The sequence below is a fragment of the Bombyx mori genome, chromosome 3 (genome assembly GCF_030269925.1).
Source record: "Bombyx mori chromosome 3, ASM3026992v2".
Taxonomy (NCBI): Eukaryota; Metazoa; Arthropoda; class Insecta; order Lepidoptera; family Bombycidae; genus Bombyx; species Bombyx mori.
The window spans coordinates 2,894,170-2,911,364 of record NC_085109.1 but is presented as its reverse complement, the minus strand read 5'-3'; the positions used below and the strand labels follow the sequence as shown (position 1 = coordinate 2,911,364).

The 17,195-nt window shown below is 39.8% G+C and overlaps 1 protein-coding gene across 1 annotated transcript in view; it reads right to left on the bottom strand.

Annotated features, from left to right (window-relative positions):
- LOC101740728 (dorsal root ganglia homeobox protein) overlaps nt 1–7,442 on the bottom strand; it is a 98,362-nt gene extending 90,920 nt beyond the window's left edge. The window contains exons 1-2 of the mRNA XM_038021067.2: nt 7,314–7,442; nt 6,985–7,047 (exon numbers count right to left, since the gene is read on the bottom strand). Of these exons, the coding sequence (XP_037876995.1) occupies nt 6,985–7,047; nt 7,314–7,442 (192 nt within the window). The remainder of the gene's footprint in view (nt 1–6,984; nt 7,048–7,313) is intronic.
- Nucleotides 7,443–17,195: the final 9,753 nt, after the last annotated feature.

Here is a 17,195-nt window from a genome sequence, read left to right as displayed (position 1 = left end):
CGAATGCCGAGATATGTTTTAGTATAAGTTAATTTTATAGTTTTCTTACCTCTATTGTTATCATTTTATGTTTAGTTAAACTCTAACAGCAATAAAGGCTTATTTATTTATTAAACATAGATTATAAGTGTGCTCTTGGACGTAGGAAAATTCGCCGTCCGTACTGTATCGAGCATCGGCCAGAGTTCGCTATTCAATTACCGCTGATCACGTTCCATTAGTGCACTCAACGATACAACGTTGCTCTGCATCAGTTTATACAAGTTGCATCACTCTTCCAGCGTATCTCATAATGGAAAATCCTTTAGGCTTTGCGTTTCGGTTATGTGGACAATATGATTCGGGAAACGTATAATAAAATCATTCTAAAAATTAAACAGCTACGGTTCAAATTCGTATTTATTCTAATGAATCTTAGTGACGTTTTGATAATCATATACGACTACGTCAATTAGCACTGAAATCGTATAGATTACACCGTAAAACTATTTTTGAAATTATTTCTCTTCTATAATCTGTGAAGCTCTTAATCGACATGATTTTTTTTTACTTTCATAATTAATTTATTTATTATTAAAAAAAGAACACAATATTCCTAACCTAAAAGTACATGTTATTATCCGCAACATGCTTCGTCAGATTAGCTCAGGGGTCGGCTCTTAATTTAATTGACTAAGTAAAGTCTCTTCACGTCGAACTAAGCAATCGCAACTTATGACGTCATATGTGGTTGATATTTTAGTATTCGTCTGTAATCTCGAAATTACCTTATCGTAAATTTTGACCACAGTTGCTTTTTTTTAAACATCACAGTCATCGACCCTAAATTGGGAATCCCTGTGCTATGGGTACCAGAGACTGACATAAATACTTATATACGTTTAAATACATACATATTTATATATAATAAACACCCAGACAAAGAGCAAGCCTCACACGATTTTTTGACCGATGTGGTAATCGAACCTCCGACCCTCGGTCAACAGTCAGAGCTGCTAACCACTGCACCACCGAGTTAGTCAATTAATATAATTCAATTGTTATTTGTTCAAGGAAACCTGAACTGTCGAAGATGACGTTACCCGTACGTACAACTTCGAAATAAATTAGACTAAAGCTTTTGCGATACGACTATTGCCGAATCCTTAAATATTTACGGGCCTAACCGAATTTGTGTTACAACTCGGAGCCAAGTTTGATGAACTCCCACGGATACAACTTCGGAACACGTTGATGTCTCGAATGAATTATTGAAATTGAATAAGCCGGTTATAAGTTCGAGAAATTATGGGTTACGATTCCGTTCCTTGAATTCAGTCAGGATCTTGTGAACGCCTCATGCAAAAACACAGATTCTATGTACTTCAGACGATTGCATGAATTTCGCCGTAGTTACAAATGGTCTGCTCTATGTGGATTTGTTTTAACCCAATTTTTTTAATGTATAACGACGCTTGTAAGGCAAACGTGACTAAGCGACAATAACTGCTTTGTACATAAATGATAGGCAATAACCATATTCGATGCGCAAAAAATATATATTTCTAGGTCTATTAAAATCATTTCAATCCTACAGCTAGATTCGTTAAAATAGATTTTTTTTTCAAATATTTCGACTTTAAATTAGTCTACTGTAAAGTTCACGCATTATCGCTTAGTCACGTTTGCCTTTCAAGCGTCGATATAATTGTCCTGGGCTATGTTGAAAATCTTTCCACTCGTTCGAAATCTACCAGATACAGTACAGAAGTACATATTTAGATTCTCAGACCGTATAGTTAATAATTTTAATAAATACATTTGTATTTGAATGGTATAAGACTAAATTAACAACAAAAACACTTCATTGACTTTCGCGGCTTATATTACAATTGAGATCAACTCTGGTCATCAAGCTCCACCATGCCCTCTACGAGGCCAGGGATCGCAGCAGATGACGAAAAACTGTACATGAGAGAATGATGCAGTCATGATGGAGTGACGACCCTCAGTAATGAAGAAAGCGACACAATGAACAGGAGGAGAAGATCAACTAAGATAATTTCCGAGTCAAACCGAATAGTGATTTTTTGGTACTTACACTAGAACAAGTAGATAATTAAATGAAACCCGCAAAATTATAATTTGCGTAATTACTGGTGGTAGGACCTCTTGTGAGTCCGCACGGGTAGGTACCACCGCCCCGCCTATTTCTGCCGTGAAGCAGTAATGCGTTTCGGTTTGAAGGGTGGGGCAGCCGTTGTGACTATACTGAGACCTTAGAACTTTATCTCAAGGTGTGTGGCGCATTTACGTTGTAGATGTCTATGGGCTCCAGTAACCACTTAACATCAGGTGGGCTGTGAGCTCGTCCACACAGCTAAGCAATAAAAAATAAATAAAAATTAAATAAATAAATGAATATTTTATCGAAATACAGTTAATGGTACTTTGTTTATTTGTCTCTATATATTTGCGCATAGTTGACGTGATTGGCTCGAGATTTGGTAACGTTCTTGTTCACTCTTCAGGGAATGCTTTTGTCGTAGTCCCATCAACGTGGGATAAGAAGCACCCATGTCCTTTAATACAATGTTTTGGCCATACAACGGTCACATCGGAGCGTGGCGAGGTTTCACATATAATTAAAAACATTTTTAAAGTTTAATTATTATTGTCTCACAATACTGCACCTTTTTCTTTTATTAAAAAAAATGGCTCCAATGCCTTGGGCATTGATTTTACTTTTTGGGCATTGATTTTTATTATTTATAATGTCACAGTATAAACAAAAATGACACCGGTACTTAGAAAAAGAAAAAAATATTACGCGAATCGGTGATTTTAAGAACGGCACAAACAAACATGTTAAACCAACTAATTTTAAAGATAAATATTATTAGTCGATAAAAAATTACATAAAATATTTACATGTTTAAAATTTACTAAAAATACTTCCCCTAAAATAATCATTTCCACCTGTCTTGGCGTTCAAAAGCGGCTCCTTTTCATCTGTTCCAATACTTACGAACAAAGTTAGCAACACAAAGCATTGTATAAGTCTAGCGCCAATTGCCCGGGCGCCGGCCGTATTGCACATAAATGCGACACGTTCGTAATTGAACTTATTGGCCGCCTTGTCTTATTGGCTTTTATTGTGTTACGGCTCCGTGATTGAGACGATGTCTCGGATCTTGACGTCACTAGGCGGTTTATTGTTTGCCGAATGATTTGTTATGGATCAAAAACGATTAAGCAGTGAATCAAATGACATGCGACAATTTAAGTTGTAATAAATATTTAAACATTTGATTTACGGGTTAAGAACAGTCAATGAATATATTACTAATAAGTCTAACTGTATTCTGAATTCTAAGAAGAAAACTCCGTACTCCTTAGCTTATGTAAAATGTAATCCTCCTTAGCTTATGTAAAACTTCCTCTTCTTGGTGAATAATATCGATAATAATAATATCGATATTTTGAATTTGTGATTGCAACATTACGAGTATACCTAACAATAACAGTATTTTGTTTACTGATTCGCGGTGAATTAAAATTATCGCTACGATAAGCCTACGGTGGCTACGTCGCTACGCGCGTGCTACGGTGTAGCTTTACATTTTCAGAGAAAGTGCGAACGTGGAATATAAAAATTTGAGCACAAATTGACTTTATATCCCGTCAAATATATAACCGATATCTTAATTACAATTACAATACTTTCACGATGTATTCTCAATTTTATTTATTTCGACGTTTGGATTTATTTTTATATTTCGTAGTCACAAAAGACTGACGTGCCGATAAACGCGAGATTAAACCTTAAAAATATAATAATTGTGACAACCAGAGAAACAATGAACCGATATCACCCTCCTATCAGTTTTTTTTTGTTTATCGCTTAGATGGATGGACGAGCTCTCGGCCCACATGGCGGTAATTACGCAAATTATAATTTTGACGTTTAGGCCACGACGACTTCAAAAGTGTATAAAATTAGTTAATTTTTTATATAAAATTCCTTCGCTGCTTCTAAAACAGGATGGTTATAAGAATAGTACATAATATGTAGTTGTCAAAAATCAAATTTATGCTGATTATGCATATTAAAAATATAATAAAAACTCAAGAATCTAGTTATAAAAACTTGCCAGTGTAATACGGGTCTAACCTTTTTTTTTTTTTTTTTTGGTCAGGAGGAAATCGCCGGACTTCCGCCCTCCACTGGGGATAGAGAGCGGAGCATGTCAGAGTCGAACTGACTAAAACCTCCTGTCGCTCAACAACCAACGTCCAAACCTCGCATGAGACAGAACTCATGAAGAGGCAGAGGGGGGAAAGTGAAGCGTTTAGTGCGGAGCACATCTCTCCCATCACCCTCCCCCTCGGGACGCCGGACCGGCGGTCGTCGGCGCCACGACCACCAGCCCTCTCGGTCGGCAGGCTATCCGAAGCCCGCCTAGATGGCGCCGGTTAGAGTGAGCTATCCTACGGAATACCCCGCTGGACCAGAACCAGCGTGAGTCGAGGATAGCCGGCCTTCCATCACCCGGATGCTCTTGCGTAAAACGCGTGCAGAGCAGCTTGCACGTCGTCTTCTTAGGCCCCCTTCGCCGGTCCCCAGACCGACATGTGAGGGGGACCCGAAACACTTAGAGGGCCAGGGCTTGGGCGAGATCCGCCTCCCTGGCCCCCGCTCGACGGCGGCGGGATTGTGCGTCTCTCACGCGCCCCGCCGCCTCCTTCTGCGAGATGGTGCACTCGCAGAAGTCGAGCATCGCCTTCCACGACTCGTCGTCGCCGAGCATCGATGCCACAACACTCGGCAACGACAAGTCGTTTCCTAACGGGTCTAACCTAATATGTCGCTTGTAAGCGTTTAATTGTATTTTTAATATAAAATTGTATTCTTTGCAGTTTCAATTTTTTACTAGTGAAATGCAACGGGAATGAAGGATTTGTGAAAATTCTAAATATTTTGCGATGATTATTAGTAGACATTAAGCTGTGTGCAAGATAACTACGTCTTTTCTATGGAAAGCCAGACCCTTCAAGCCGCGTCCGAAATAAATAGGGCCGCTGGTTAGTAGGCTTATTACTGGTGGTAGGATCTCTTGTGAGTCCGCATGGGTAGGTACCACCACCCTGCCTATTTTTGGCGTGAAGCAGTAATGAGTTTCAGTTTGAAGGGTAGCCGTTGTAACTATACTTAAGACATTAGAACTTATATCTCAAGGTGGGTGGCGCATTTACGTCGTAGACGACTATGGGCTTCAGTAATCACTTAGTATCAGGTGGGCTGCGAGCTCGTCCACCCATCTAAGCAATAAAAAAACGACTCGCATTAAGCCCTACCAACATACAGCAAAGGACTATCAAAAGTCAAATGACGAGTCATTTGTGAAATTAGTAATGAAATTAAATTTCGGGCTAATTTCCATTGCCATTTTCTATTTTGGTATTGTGTACGAATGAAACATGAATATAAACAGTTTCGTTAATTTAAATAAATATATATTTATTTATTTATTTAACTATAAACGGTTACCGAAGTTACGCTACACGCTAACCACTGCCCACTTAATTGTTAAACCATTTTCATAAACTCGACACTGGCAACAATGCCATTGAAAGAAGCTGATTGCCATACTGAAAAATAAGAAGACGCTAGCCGCAATGACAGACAGGACAGTAATATAAATGCTAATGGTTTGGTTATATTTTAAATAAACTAATTAATAATTAAATTATATTAGCAAAAGTCTTCAGCGGCTGCTCTTGGATATTATCGGTCCCAGGAATAAAAAACAACTATCAATCGTTAAAATAAAATAGAAATAATTGAATTCTTCATCGCCACAACCTAATTCAAACATAATGTATTCAAATACATTTCTTTCTTAGATAAAACTCTAATAAAATACGTCCAGGGATTTTAAGTTATATTTCTTATGTGGTATAATTATAAATGCAACGAATATCATTTTGAGTCCGGTCCTTGACTCTATTTATGACAGTGACTGATCTAAATATCACAATTTGTTCTTTGGAGTAATTTAACAAAACCAAGTGACATTTAAATATCCAACTTAAGTCTTATCTATCATCATCATCATCATGCTTTCCTATTACCCTCTGCTGGGGTGTAGGGCTCGAATCAAATTTTTCCATTTGTCTTATCTATACTAATATATAAATCTACAGTGGTTTTTACGGATGTTCCGTTATAACTACTGAAACATGCATCCGAATGACTTGAAACTTGGTATTCATGTAGAAAATACGTGTACTTAATGGATAGGCTAATATTTATATGAGGCTTGGACTCTCTAATAATAATGACAATAAATAATAATGTTAATTTTAAATGCCCAGCGAAGCGGGCGAGTACAGCTAGTCTGAATGAAATGTGTTGTGTTTTCAATCGGTATGTAATCGTACAGCAAGGATAATTTATTTCTTGAACCGATTCTTTCCACCTGATGGTTGTCTGGAAGAGATCGCAGTTAGCGATAAGACCCAATCCTACTTTTTTGTATTCGATGTTTTATATTTTATTAATTTTGGTGCACAATAAGATATACTATCTCTCTCTCTCTCTCTCTCTCTTACTTAATTTGTAGTATCTTCCGAATGATAGAGTTACCGACGCTCTTAATCATTTGAATTAAAAAAAAAAACAGTCACGCTAATGTCTACGGTGAAATAGTGCAAGTAAAATTAACCTGAATGTTTGCGAAAAATATTAATTTTACAGTAACAATTCTACAGTATTAGTCTGGTTTGTTTCATATCGTAAACGCGCAATTTGTTTTTTTTATTTTTATTTGTTTTTGCTTAGATATGTTGACGAGCTCACAGCCCACCTGGTGTTAAGTGGTTACTGGAACCCATAAACATCAGCAACATAAATGCGCCACCCACCTTGAGATATAAGTTCTAAGGTCTCAAGTATAGTTACAACTATTAGAATTTTAAATGGATTAAGCATCAACTAAATACCTTATTAGCGTCTGAAAATATTTTGACGTGTTGTGGGCGGGAGGTTTTCCCGCCGTAGCTGCACTAGCGAAGAGAGCGAACCTCACTACGATTACGACGACACTAGCATCGTTCGGACGCGTGTAACTCGCGCGAACACTCGCGGCCCGCGGCTCGGCGACTGACGCAGACACCAGAGCGCCTAGCTCGCGACTAATCGCCCCGAAACCGCCCTCGGCAAACAAAACCCCACCCGCCCGTAAAGAGCATTTTAGCACGCACGCCCCCGCTCCCGCGCCCTGATTTAATAGCGAGCGCGGGCACTGATTCACTTAACCGAACGCAACTACCGGCTCCGTCTCTTTCGTTCTCGCTTCTGAAGCGTATGTAGCTCTCTGTCGCTCGCGCTCGAGCGGGTGCGGTTGGAAAGAGACGGCGCGGCGGTCGCGGACACTTCTTTCTGACAACTCGATTTGCATGCGAGCGGGGGTCGCCCCGCAAACTTTATGTCCTCATTTCGTAAATTATTTATACGTTTCGGAAATATTTTTAACGGTGTGCTTGACGGTCAAAAAAGATTGCTTTAAAACCGAATTAATTGAGTGACCGAATCACAAGCGGCTTACGCGGAGGACGCGTGCGGCTCGCGGCGGATTTTATCACTCTCATTCCTCCAATTTGAAGAAGATCTAAGCTAAGCTTTGTTCGATATTCAAATTGGCAAATAGGAAGATCTTCTTAAATGCCATTACGAAGACACAGTTTTGAGTTTAAAAAAAAAACTATACATAGTACGTAAAAATATGATTTTTTTGTCATTTGAGTTAGAATAAAAAAAAAACTGTAACTTTAAATCTTCTAAAAAAAAATACCAAACTTGTACTTTCGGCTTCGTTCTTATTTAAAGTGTGAGTTCGATTAATCTAATTCAATAGTTATAGTTGTCAAGAGAGCCTGACTAACGCGAAGAAGTTATAGTTATCAATTGAATACAAGAACTGCCAAGAATATATTAGGCTTTTATACTGGGGGCTTCTTTAGCCAAACAAAAAAATATGATAGATCTGTCGTAGAGCCTATCTCTATTTATAGAGCCGATGTTTCGTTATTTTTTAAACTAAACTTGGAGTAATTTAAGTTTTTTAACGTTCGCGACACTTTATATTACCTGGGGTGAGCTCTGAGGAATCATTCGAGGTGATCCTTTCATATTTTCACCATCGCACCGCCGGCTACCAGGGTAGAGTTCATCCGGATTTTAAATAAACTTCCCTACAAGTTAATTCCCGAGCGCTATAATATGATCTTTTTCATACAGGTTTCAAGAAGAGTCAGCAGTAGACAGTGGCTTGGCTATGGGTACTGACCACTTACTAACAGGGAAACTGTATTCCCGTCCATCTAGCATGACAATAAAAAGACATTTTTGTCTCATGCTGACATTTCTGACTCGGCGTTGTGAAAGTGATCTATCTGGCAACCCTCGATAATTAAGAGTCGCACACACTGGCGGAGAAAGCAGGAAGATACAGGTATGTGTCAGTAATGGGTAGGATTAGTTAAGCAATTGTATGTAAGGCTCGGTTGTTTTTTAAGATAATGTCACTTTGTGGCTGCAATTAGTTAGATGTAATTGATCGTTTTACGGGCGTCCGCTTGTGTGACGTCAACCCTCAGCAAATGTAAACCTTTTCCAAGTAAACATAGAAATTAATGGCAAGACCAGATGATATGGTCAGGATCGATGGAATATTAGGGATCAGAGGCCTGTGATAGCCATCCGTATCTTCCGATCACTGGCTAATACAACTATGATTATGTTTGAACTTCTAAACTTTTTATCTAAACTAAAAATGTAAATACGAAAGCAATTTTGTTTGTCTTTGACGTATTTACGCATAATTAAGAAAGAACCTTTCATCCTACTTTTTACCTTTTATCCTAACACTGTTGGTCTCCGACTATTACCATAACTACATTACCAATCCTGACGACCAAATGGTAAGCAGTCGACGTCGCCCAAAGCACGTCATTTCAGATCCTCCCGATCCACTAACGGTGCTTTTAGGTATCACAAGCACCGGTCATCGTTCTCGTCGAACCCGTCGCTTGCGACGAAGGGCTCAGCGAGTAAATTAACCCACAGACACAGCCCACTCCCCGGGTCTTCTCAGTGGGTCGCGTTTCCGAGCTGGTGGTACATTCTGCGAAGCACGGCTCTTGCTAGGGTTCGTGTTAGCAACATCGTCAGGTTTTATACTCCTACTAACCCGGTGACGCTGATATGGTCTCTCTAGACCTTAAGCTGAGCTAAGAAAAAAAAAGCATAGACCCTTCCTTTTTTTTCTCTTCTCCGCAGTCAATGGCTAAAAAGAGATGGCTTGAAGATATATTAGCTGCGCTGATGACAATGCGGCTTGGTCCTCTCATCACTTAGGTTAGGGATTCCCAAATTATTTCAGTCAAGAGACCCCTGTTCCAAAATGCACCGATAGAACCTGACCCAATAGCCATACTTCCAAAATCTTATCTGACTTGCATAGTTTTTCATCTTGCTTCAGAATGAAGTAATAACCTAGCCCAAAAAAATATAAAGTAGCCCACGCTTCTCGACTTCGTGAGTTTTTTAAAACAATAATAAATCCCACTAAAATGTTGGTCATTCTTTTAACAAATTGGTACAGATTTTTTTTGCCTACCTACAACTTGTAGTCTCTAGGGGTTGATATTTTTGTTTATTGCCCTTGTAGGCAGACGAGTTTACGGCCCACCTGGTGGTGGGAGGTTACCGTCGCCCATGAACTTCAGCAATGCCAGGGGCAGAGCTAAGCCGCTGCCTACCTACCGTACAAATATGATCTGGTTTCATAAGGTGTATAGGAGAGCTCACGGGGCTCAAGTTCGAGAGACTTTGCTCACATCTGCTCTAACAAGAGCATGCTTCGCTGCATCTACCACCGGATCCAAAAATTTATACCATATCTTGAAAGTTTCAAATAGAGCCTTATGTTAATTAATACGGGTCAAATTTATGATCTCGTCGAGCCCAAAGTCAGTTTTCGTTTATTATTCTTGGTTATACCTCGAAGCCTATTACGATTATAAACCGTTAAGCATCTAAAAATATATATTGTTAAAATTAAATTTTTCAGCCGTTCGAAATTAATAAAAGTTCAACTTAATTGTTAATGACGTCACGTCAATGAGTTCACGTGGGTCATATAAATTCTATGCCAAGACTTACTTGCGGGAAAAAAGCGCCTCTCAAGAGCATTAAAGATTTTATCACAGAAATTTAACAAACCATTTTAATTATTTCTAAACTAAAATTCTCCACAAAGTTAGGCTTTGAATACATCGCCTAACGTAATGAGAATCCGTAAAAAAATATGAAAAATAATAAGATAATAATGATGTCAAATACTCACGGACAACTCAAAATATAAGCTTCTTAATACTTTATAAGCAATCGTTTCAACATCTGATTCTTTAATCAGAACGTTGATTCAAAATTTACTTGTCTTGTGTACTCCTACGCAACATTAACTTTGCTAATACGTCACAGAAGCTAATGAACTTTGAATCGTACGTCGAAGGCAGAAAGCTTATCGAAAACCGTCTGTGGGAAATATAAGGTTTGCCGAGGTGTAAGTGACAATAAAACGGGAGCTTAGCTCTCTGGGCCGTCTTCAAGTGGAACGGGTGAGGCGCGCGGGGGCAGGGGGCGCCCGAAGGGAGGAGCGACACTAACATAGCCGTCTCACTCGGGCCTCGGATTGTACTCGCCATTTTATTCCGTTTTCGCCAAAAGCGCGCCATCTCCGTTCACTACATAATTTATTTTCACTTAAAAAATTGGCCCGCACTGTTTTCGGGGGGCACGTGATATATTAAATGTAATACGGTAAATGATTTCATTTAAATCGGCGTCGGTGATGGTTAGCGGTTAATGATCCACGGCGACTGTACTGTTATTGTCCGTCCGGTTTTCATTTACGCCTTGTAAATATGTACTTTGCCCGCTTTTATTGTCTTTCTTGAGCTTTATCGCTTTTTCGTTGCATACTCGATGCGTTTGTAGCATCCTGTCGGCGGGACAACTATGTTGAGATACATTAGGGTAGTGTTAACGGGAACAGTATTCAAAGAATGACGTCTCAGTGGCTTTATTGTTTATTAATCTACTGAATTGCTAATCAGATCGCGATGCAGATCCGACGGTAGTTTCAGCGAAGCACTGCTCTTACTAGGGCTAGGGCTTATTACTTATCAACGTCCTCAGGTTAGAGCCCCATCCTCAGGCTCAACTACGTGAGCTTGTCTATCAGACCGCAGAAACTAGAATACCAGCGATTACATAGGACAAAAAAAAAAAAATAGTCGTCGTGGCCTAAAGGATAAGTCGTCCGATGCATTAATGTTGAGCGATGCACCGGTTGTTCTAATCCCAGGCGGGTACCAATTTTTGTAATGAAATATGTACTCAACAAATGTTCACGATTGACTTCCACGGTGAAGGAATAACGTCATGTAATAAAAATAAAACCCGCAAAATTAAAATTTGCGTAATGACTGGTGGTAGGACCTCTTGTGAGTCCGCACGGATAGGTACCACCACCCTGCCTATTTCTGCCGTGGAGCAGTAATGCGTTTCGGTTTGATATGGGCTCCAGTAACCTTTTAACACCAGGTGGGCTGTGAGCTCGTCCACACATCTAAGCAATAAAAAATAAATAAATAAATGCTCCCCTTTGTAAAAACAATACAAACTATGTTATAAATACTTAGTCTGGCCATAAATACTGTTACAATTAAAAATAAACAAAATATTACATTTGAATTTGGAATCTGTCATTTTTATATGATTGCTCATTGAGTTTTCTCATTTGGGCGCCAATACATTGTACAATATTTTGCGATATTAAAATGCAGTGGGGTGATAAAGAGAACCGAATCGCTGTGATTGCATTACACAAAGTAGGTATGGAGCGAAATGCAATTTTTAAAACTCTCCATACGCTTGGTATTAGTAAAATGTTTGTGTACCGAGCTATTAATAGGTGCAATGAGATCTCCTCTGTTTGTGACAGAAAAATATCTGGCCGTTCACGTAGTGTTTGTACGAAAAAGGTGGTCAAACCACCGTTACCGTAAGGTGGTTACCGTATGTTCCATGGGGAGTGCTCTGAGGAATTGTTCGAGATGATACCGGCATCTCGTTTTTACCATCGCACCGCCCGCCACCGGAGTAGAGTTCATCCATACTACCTGGAGCCACTGCGGTCATCCACAGTGCGTTTCCAGAGGTCTTTTTTGCCACGTACCATCCGGCTATGGAATGAGCTCCCCTCCACGGTGTTTCCCGAGCGCTATGACATGTCCTTCTTCAAACGAGGCTTGTGGAGAGTATTAAGCGGTAGGCAGCGGCTTGGCTCTGCCCCTGGCATTGCTGAAGTCCATGGGCGACGGTAACCACTCACCATCAGGTGGGCCGTATGCTCGTCTGCCTACAAGGGCAATAAAAAAAAAAAAAAAAAAAAAGCAGTAAGGGAAAGAATTCGAAGAAATCCTGTCCGAAAGCAAAAGATTTTATCTCGGGAGATGAAGATAGCACCTAAAACGATGTCGCGTATTTTAAAAGATGACTTAGGACTTGCAGCCTATGAGAGACGTACCTACCTACTGGTCATTTCTTAACTGATAATTTAAAAGAGAATAGGGTTGTAAAATCGAAACAGCTACTGAAGCGGTACGCAAAGGGAGGTCATAGAAATTTTTTGTTTACGGATGAGAATTTTTTTACAATTGAGCAACATTTTAACAAACAAAATGACTGTATTTATGCTCAAAGCTCTAAGGAAGCTTCCCAATTAGTCGACAGAGTGCAACGTGGGCACTATCCGACTTCAGTGATGGTTTGGTGGGGTATTAGCTATGAAGGAGTGACTGAGCCATACTTTTGTGAAAAAGGTATCAAAACATCGGCACAAGTGTATCAAGATACCATTCTTGAGAAGGTAGTGAAGCTCCTTAGCAACACCATGTTCAATAATCAAGAATGGTCCTTCCAGCAAGACTCGGCGCCAGGTCATAAAGCTCGGTCTACGCAGTCTTGGTTGGAAACGAACGTTTCGGACTTCATCTGAGCTGAAGACTGGCCGTCGTCTAGTCCCGATCTTAATCCGCTGGATTATGATTTATGGTCAGTTTTAGAGAGTACGGCTTGCTCTAAACGCCATGATAATTTGGAGTCCCTAAAACAATCCGTACGATTGGCAGTGAAAATTTTTCCCATGGAAAGAGTGCGTGCTTCTATTGATAACTGGCCTCAACGTTTAAAGGACTGTATTGCAGCCAATGGAGATCACTTCGAATGAGCTTTTTATACTTTAAATTGTTTTATATTTTTGTATTAAACTAACACACTGTAAAAGTAATAAATTAATTTTTTATTTTATTTTATTTATTTACTTCAGATTTTGCATCCATATTACACTTCATTACACTGCATTACACTGCCCTAAATGTTATTTGCAATAGAATTTTTTTTTAATTTTTAATTGTATCAGTATTTATGGCCAGACTAAGTATATATAATAGGTTATCTAACAATTATGTAGGTAAAGCTACTTATAAATAGAATAAATAAACGATACATATAATTTCTAAAGCATCGCTCTCGTATAAAATTTCCGTATTCTTGTGATATATTTTTATACATATTTCGCTTATTTTTTTTCCTACCTAATCTGATGGTCTAGAGAGATCACATCAGCGTAACCTTAACTAGTAGGTGGGCTCACGGGGCTGAAACCTGACGACGTTGCTAACACGAACTCTAGCAAGAGCCGTGCTTCGCAGAATCCACCACCACCGGATCGGAAACGCGACCCTCTGAGAAGATCCGGCGAGAAACTCAGTGGGCCGTGTCTGTGGGTTAATTTACTCGCCGAGCTCTTCGTCGCAAGACGGGTTCGACAAGAACGAGCTTGGGGTACCTAAAAGCACCGTTAGTGGATTGTGGTGACAGTGAGGAGGATTCAAAATGACGTGTTTTGGGCGACGTCGACGTGTTTGCCATTTGGTCCGCAGAATCGGCTCTGTAATTTCCGGCGGCCACGATGAGAGGATTCTCATGTCGTACCGCTTTATCGAAGTGGTGTTTGGTGCGCTTTCACGTATTAGCTACTGAGCCGATCATCATGAAAACTTGCTTAAACGTTGTCAGGAATAAAAGGACATAGCGCCCTTTTCATTCAGAAAAAAATCATATTTCTCGAAACATTTTTTTCCAAATTACCACGAGTAAAGGTGCGGGTAAAAACTTTTAATAATACTGACTCTTGAAAACCTATAAAAATATTACATTCCTTAGTATTTTATTTAAATTTACTGCGAATGGAATTAAATATGCGAGTGAACCGCGGTCAAGTTTAGAACTACACACTGATATTAAAGGAACAAACTAGCGTTCAAGTTTAAAAAAATGCTAAAAATGAACATCCCCATTCCTGTAATTCTTTTAAAATATCTTTATGATCAAAATATTCCATAAAAATCACACAGTGACAGGCGAAAACGTTAAATCATTTGTTAATAAAAATATCAATGGTTGTGTAATTGTATCTGTGCGTTGTGGCGGCTGTCCGCTGGAGGGGCTCCGAATGATTTATTGAAGAAAGCTTTTAAACCCTTGCTGCGAGGGCCCATTATTCGAGGACTGTCTTTTGTTATCCGACGGATCATTACCGGTTATATTTGCTCTATTAAGTCTATGGATTGATTTGTCTGTGGTTTTCTTTTTTTTTCGGTAACTAAGTCTTATATATATTCTTAGAGATGCATTATTATTTTTAATTTTATTGGCATAATTGACGGGACTAGATCGCGTCATCGTGTGTAGCCGTCGTTTTGGGCCAGGAACAACGAACTGGATACCAAAACCTTCTTCCTGCTTTTGAAGTATTTGGGAAATTCCGATAGCCTGTGACAAGAGTGTTTTTATATTTTTTTCGGGAATTTTTGGCGGGAATGCGAGGAGTGAAGTTATGTGATTTGTTTCATTTTGTCTATTTAGTGTTTCTTCAGGTTTAAATGTGTAATAAAGGTGGTTTATTAACTGTTTAATATCTGTGAAAGTGCACAAATGTGGGAAAATGAAACAAAGCCGCTGGACGCAACTTCTCGGGATCCTCCCAAAAAGTCCACTGAAAAAATCATAGTAAATGACCACCATTTTACTAAGATTATATTTCATTCCATATCAATCTCATTTCATTTAATTTCATCCCAGTTGATTAACGTCTCAAATTAATCATTTTCATTTCATTTCACTCCATATTATCATTTTTCATAAAAATAATTCTTATTTTTAAATTAAAATAAGACATGACTTAAAGGTCTTAGTTACCAGGGCATAAAATCAATTAAAAAAAATTTTTTTTTTCTTCGATGTGGGACAAAAGTATCCTAGTGTGAGCGATATATCACTTCTGAGATATAAGCTCTTCCCGTGGTCCAATCTTAATTAATTTAAAAGTGATTATAGAATCATAGACTATATCCTCAGGCAAATTACCCAAATCTGAAGAATATAACAAGGCTTAAATGTCCAACAAATGTTTTGACCTATCGTTTGTGTAGGTATATGTATGTGTCGAATTTTATTTATTATACTGCTAGAGATACTCAGAAAGTCTATTCTTATAAGTTCAATTGTGCGAGACAATCAGACAAGGGGGAAGCCATATCATATCCCCAAAATGAATGCATTTAAATATGTCTTGGAGATAGAACAAAATCGGTATGAAAAACGATTGCGTCTTACGCTTTGCAAATGTTATAACGGTCGTTAAATTTGCAACAGTCGCACAAGCTGAATGACCAATTTTATTTTTCAACAGATTTCGTGAACACGATCAAAACCCAAATAAAGTTCAGTCCAATATAAAACGAATTTATTTTATTTAAAAGATCCAAGAAGAATATTATTTTATTAAAAAGATATTTAGCTCTTTCATAAAAATTATACAGAAATTTGCAACAATACTTTTATAGTTAAATCTCGCTTTCATATTTTCATCATAATATTTTTGACGTTACACATGCTTACAAGTATTCAATTCCAGATTCGTTCAGAATCCTTTCATAGCTAAAGCTATAATTCCCGACTTGTTCGAATAGAAACATAAATTAGCACAGGCTTGCATTCTTTCGGTGGAACACACGCTCACGTAATGACCCCTTAGCCCACTGAGTTTCTCGCCGGATCTTCTCAGTGGGTCGCGTTTCCAATCCGGTGGTAGATTCTGTGAAGCACTGCTCTTGCTAGGGCCAGTGCTAGCACCACTCCGGTTTGAGCCCCGTGAGCTCACCTACACGTTAGGGTGAAGCTGAAATAGCCTCTCAAGGCTATCAGCAAAAGTAGGGGAAAAAATTACCCGCTTTCACGGAGCAGCGCCGCGTCCTCGTCGCGAAGATAGGACCGGACCCGTTGCTGCCGACCGTCATGGCTCGACAGCGATGAGTCTTGATAGGTGAAGCTCGACGTTTGCGAATCGACCATCCCGCAGAAGGAGGCTGCGAAACTCTTCCTTCGCTCCTTCCCTAGCGGGGCCGGGCCCTCGCCGCCATACGGGGCTAGTCGGGGGTTCGTCTAGCTCCGGCCCCTTAAGGAAGCAGTCTCCTCCCAGTGGTGGTCACGGGGCGACCTGAGAGGGTCGAGGCTGGGCCGAACGCTACCGTCACTCTAACGCGCTGGCACCAGTCCGCGATGTGATCCGTGTTACCGTCGTCGCTGTCGTTGCCAGACGTATACTGTGGACGAGCAACCCGGTCGGCGGTGTATCGTGTTCCGACCTGGCAGGCTCGTTCTGAACTAAGGGGTATCCTGGAACACCAGTAGCATCGCCCTGTCCTCGGGTGGCGCCGCGAGTCTGCAGTATTGACAGCGGGAAGCCACGCCTATGGGGCACCTGGGGTATGTAGAGCTTGACGGTCAGCATATGCTAGAAGCAGACTACGGGTACAGGATGGTATTTAGGGCCCTACCAGGACTCATAGCTATCGAACATCGTAGCTACGACAATCGACAGTGACAGGTCCAGTCTGACAACAGCGACGCAGCGTTGCTTCGTGATAATAGGGCTGATAATAGGGCCTTTGTAACTATACTTGAGACCTTAGAACTTCTATCTCAAGGTGGGTGGCGCATTTACGTTGTGGATGTCTAT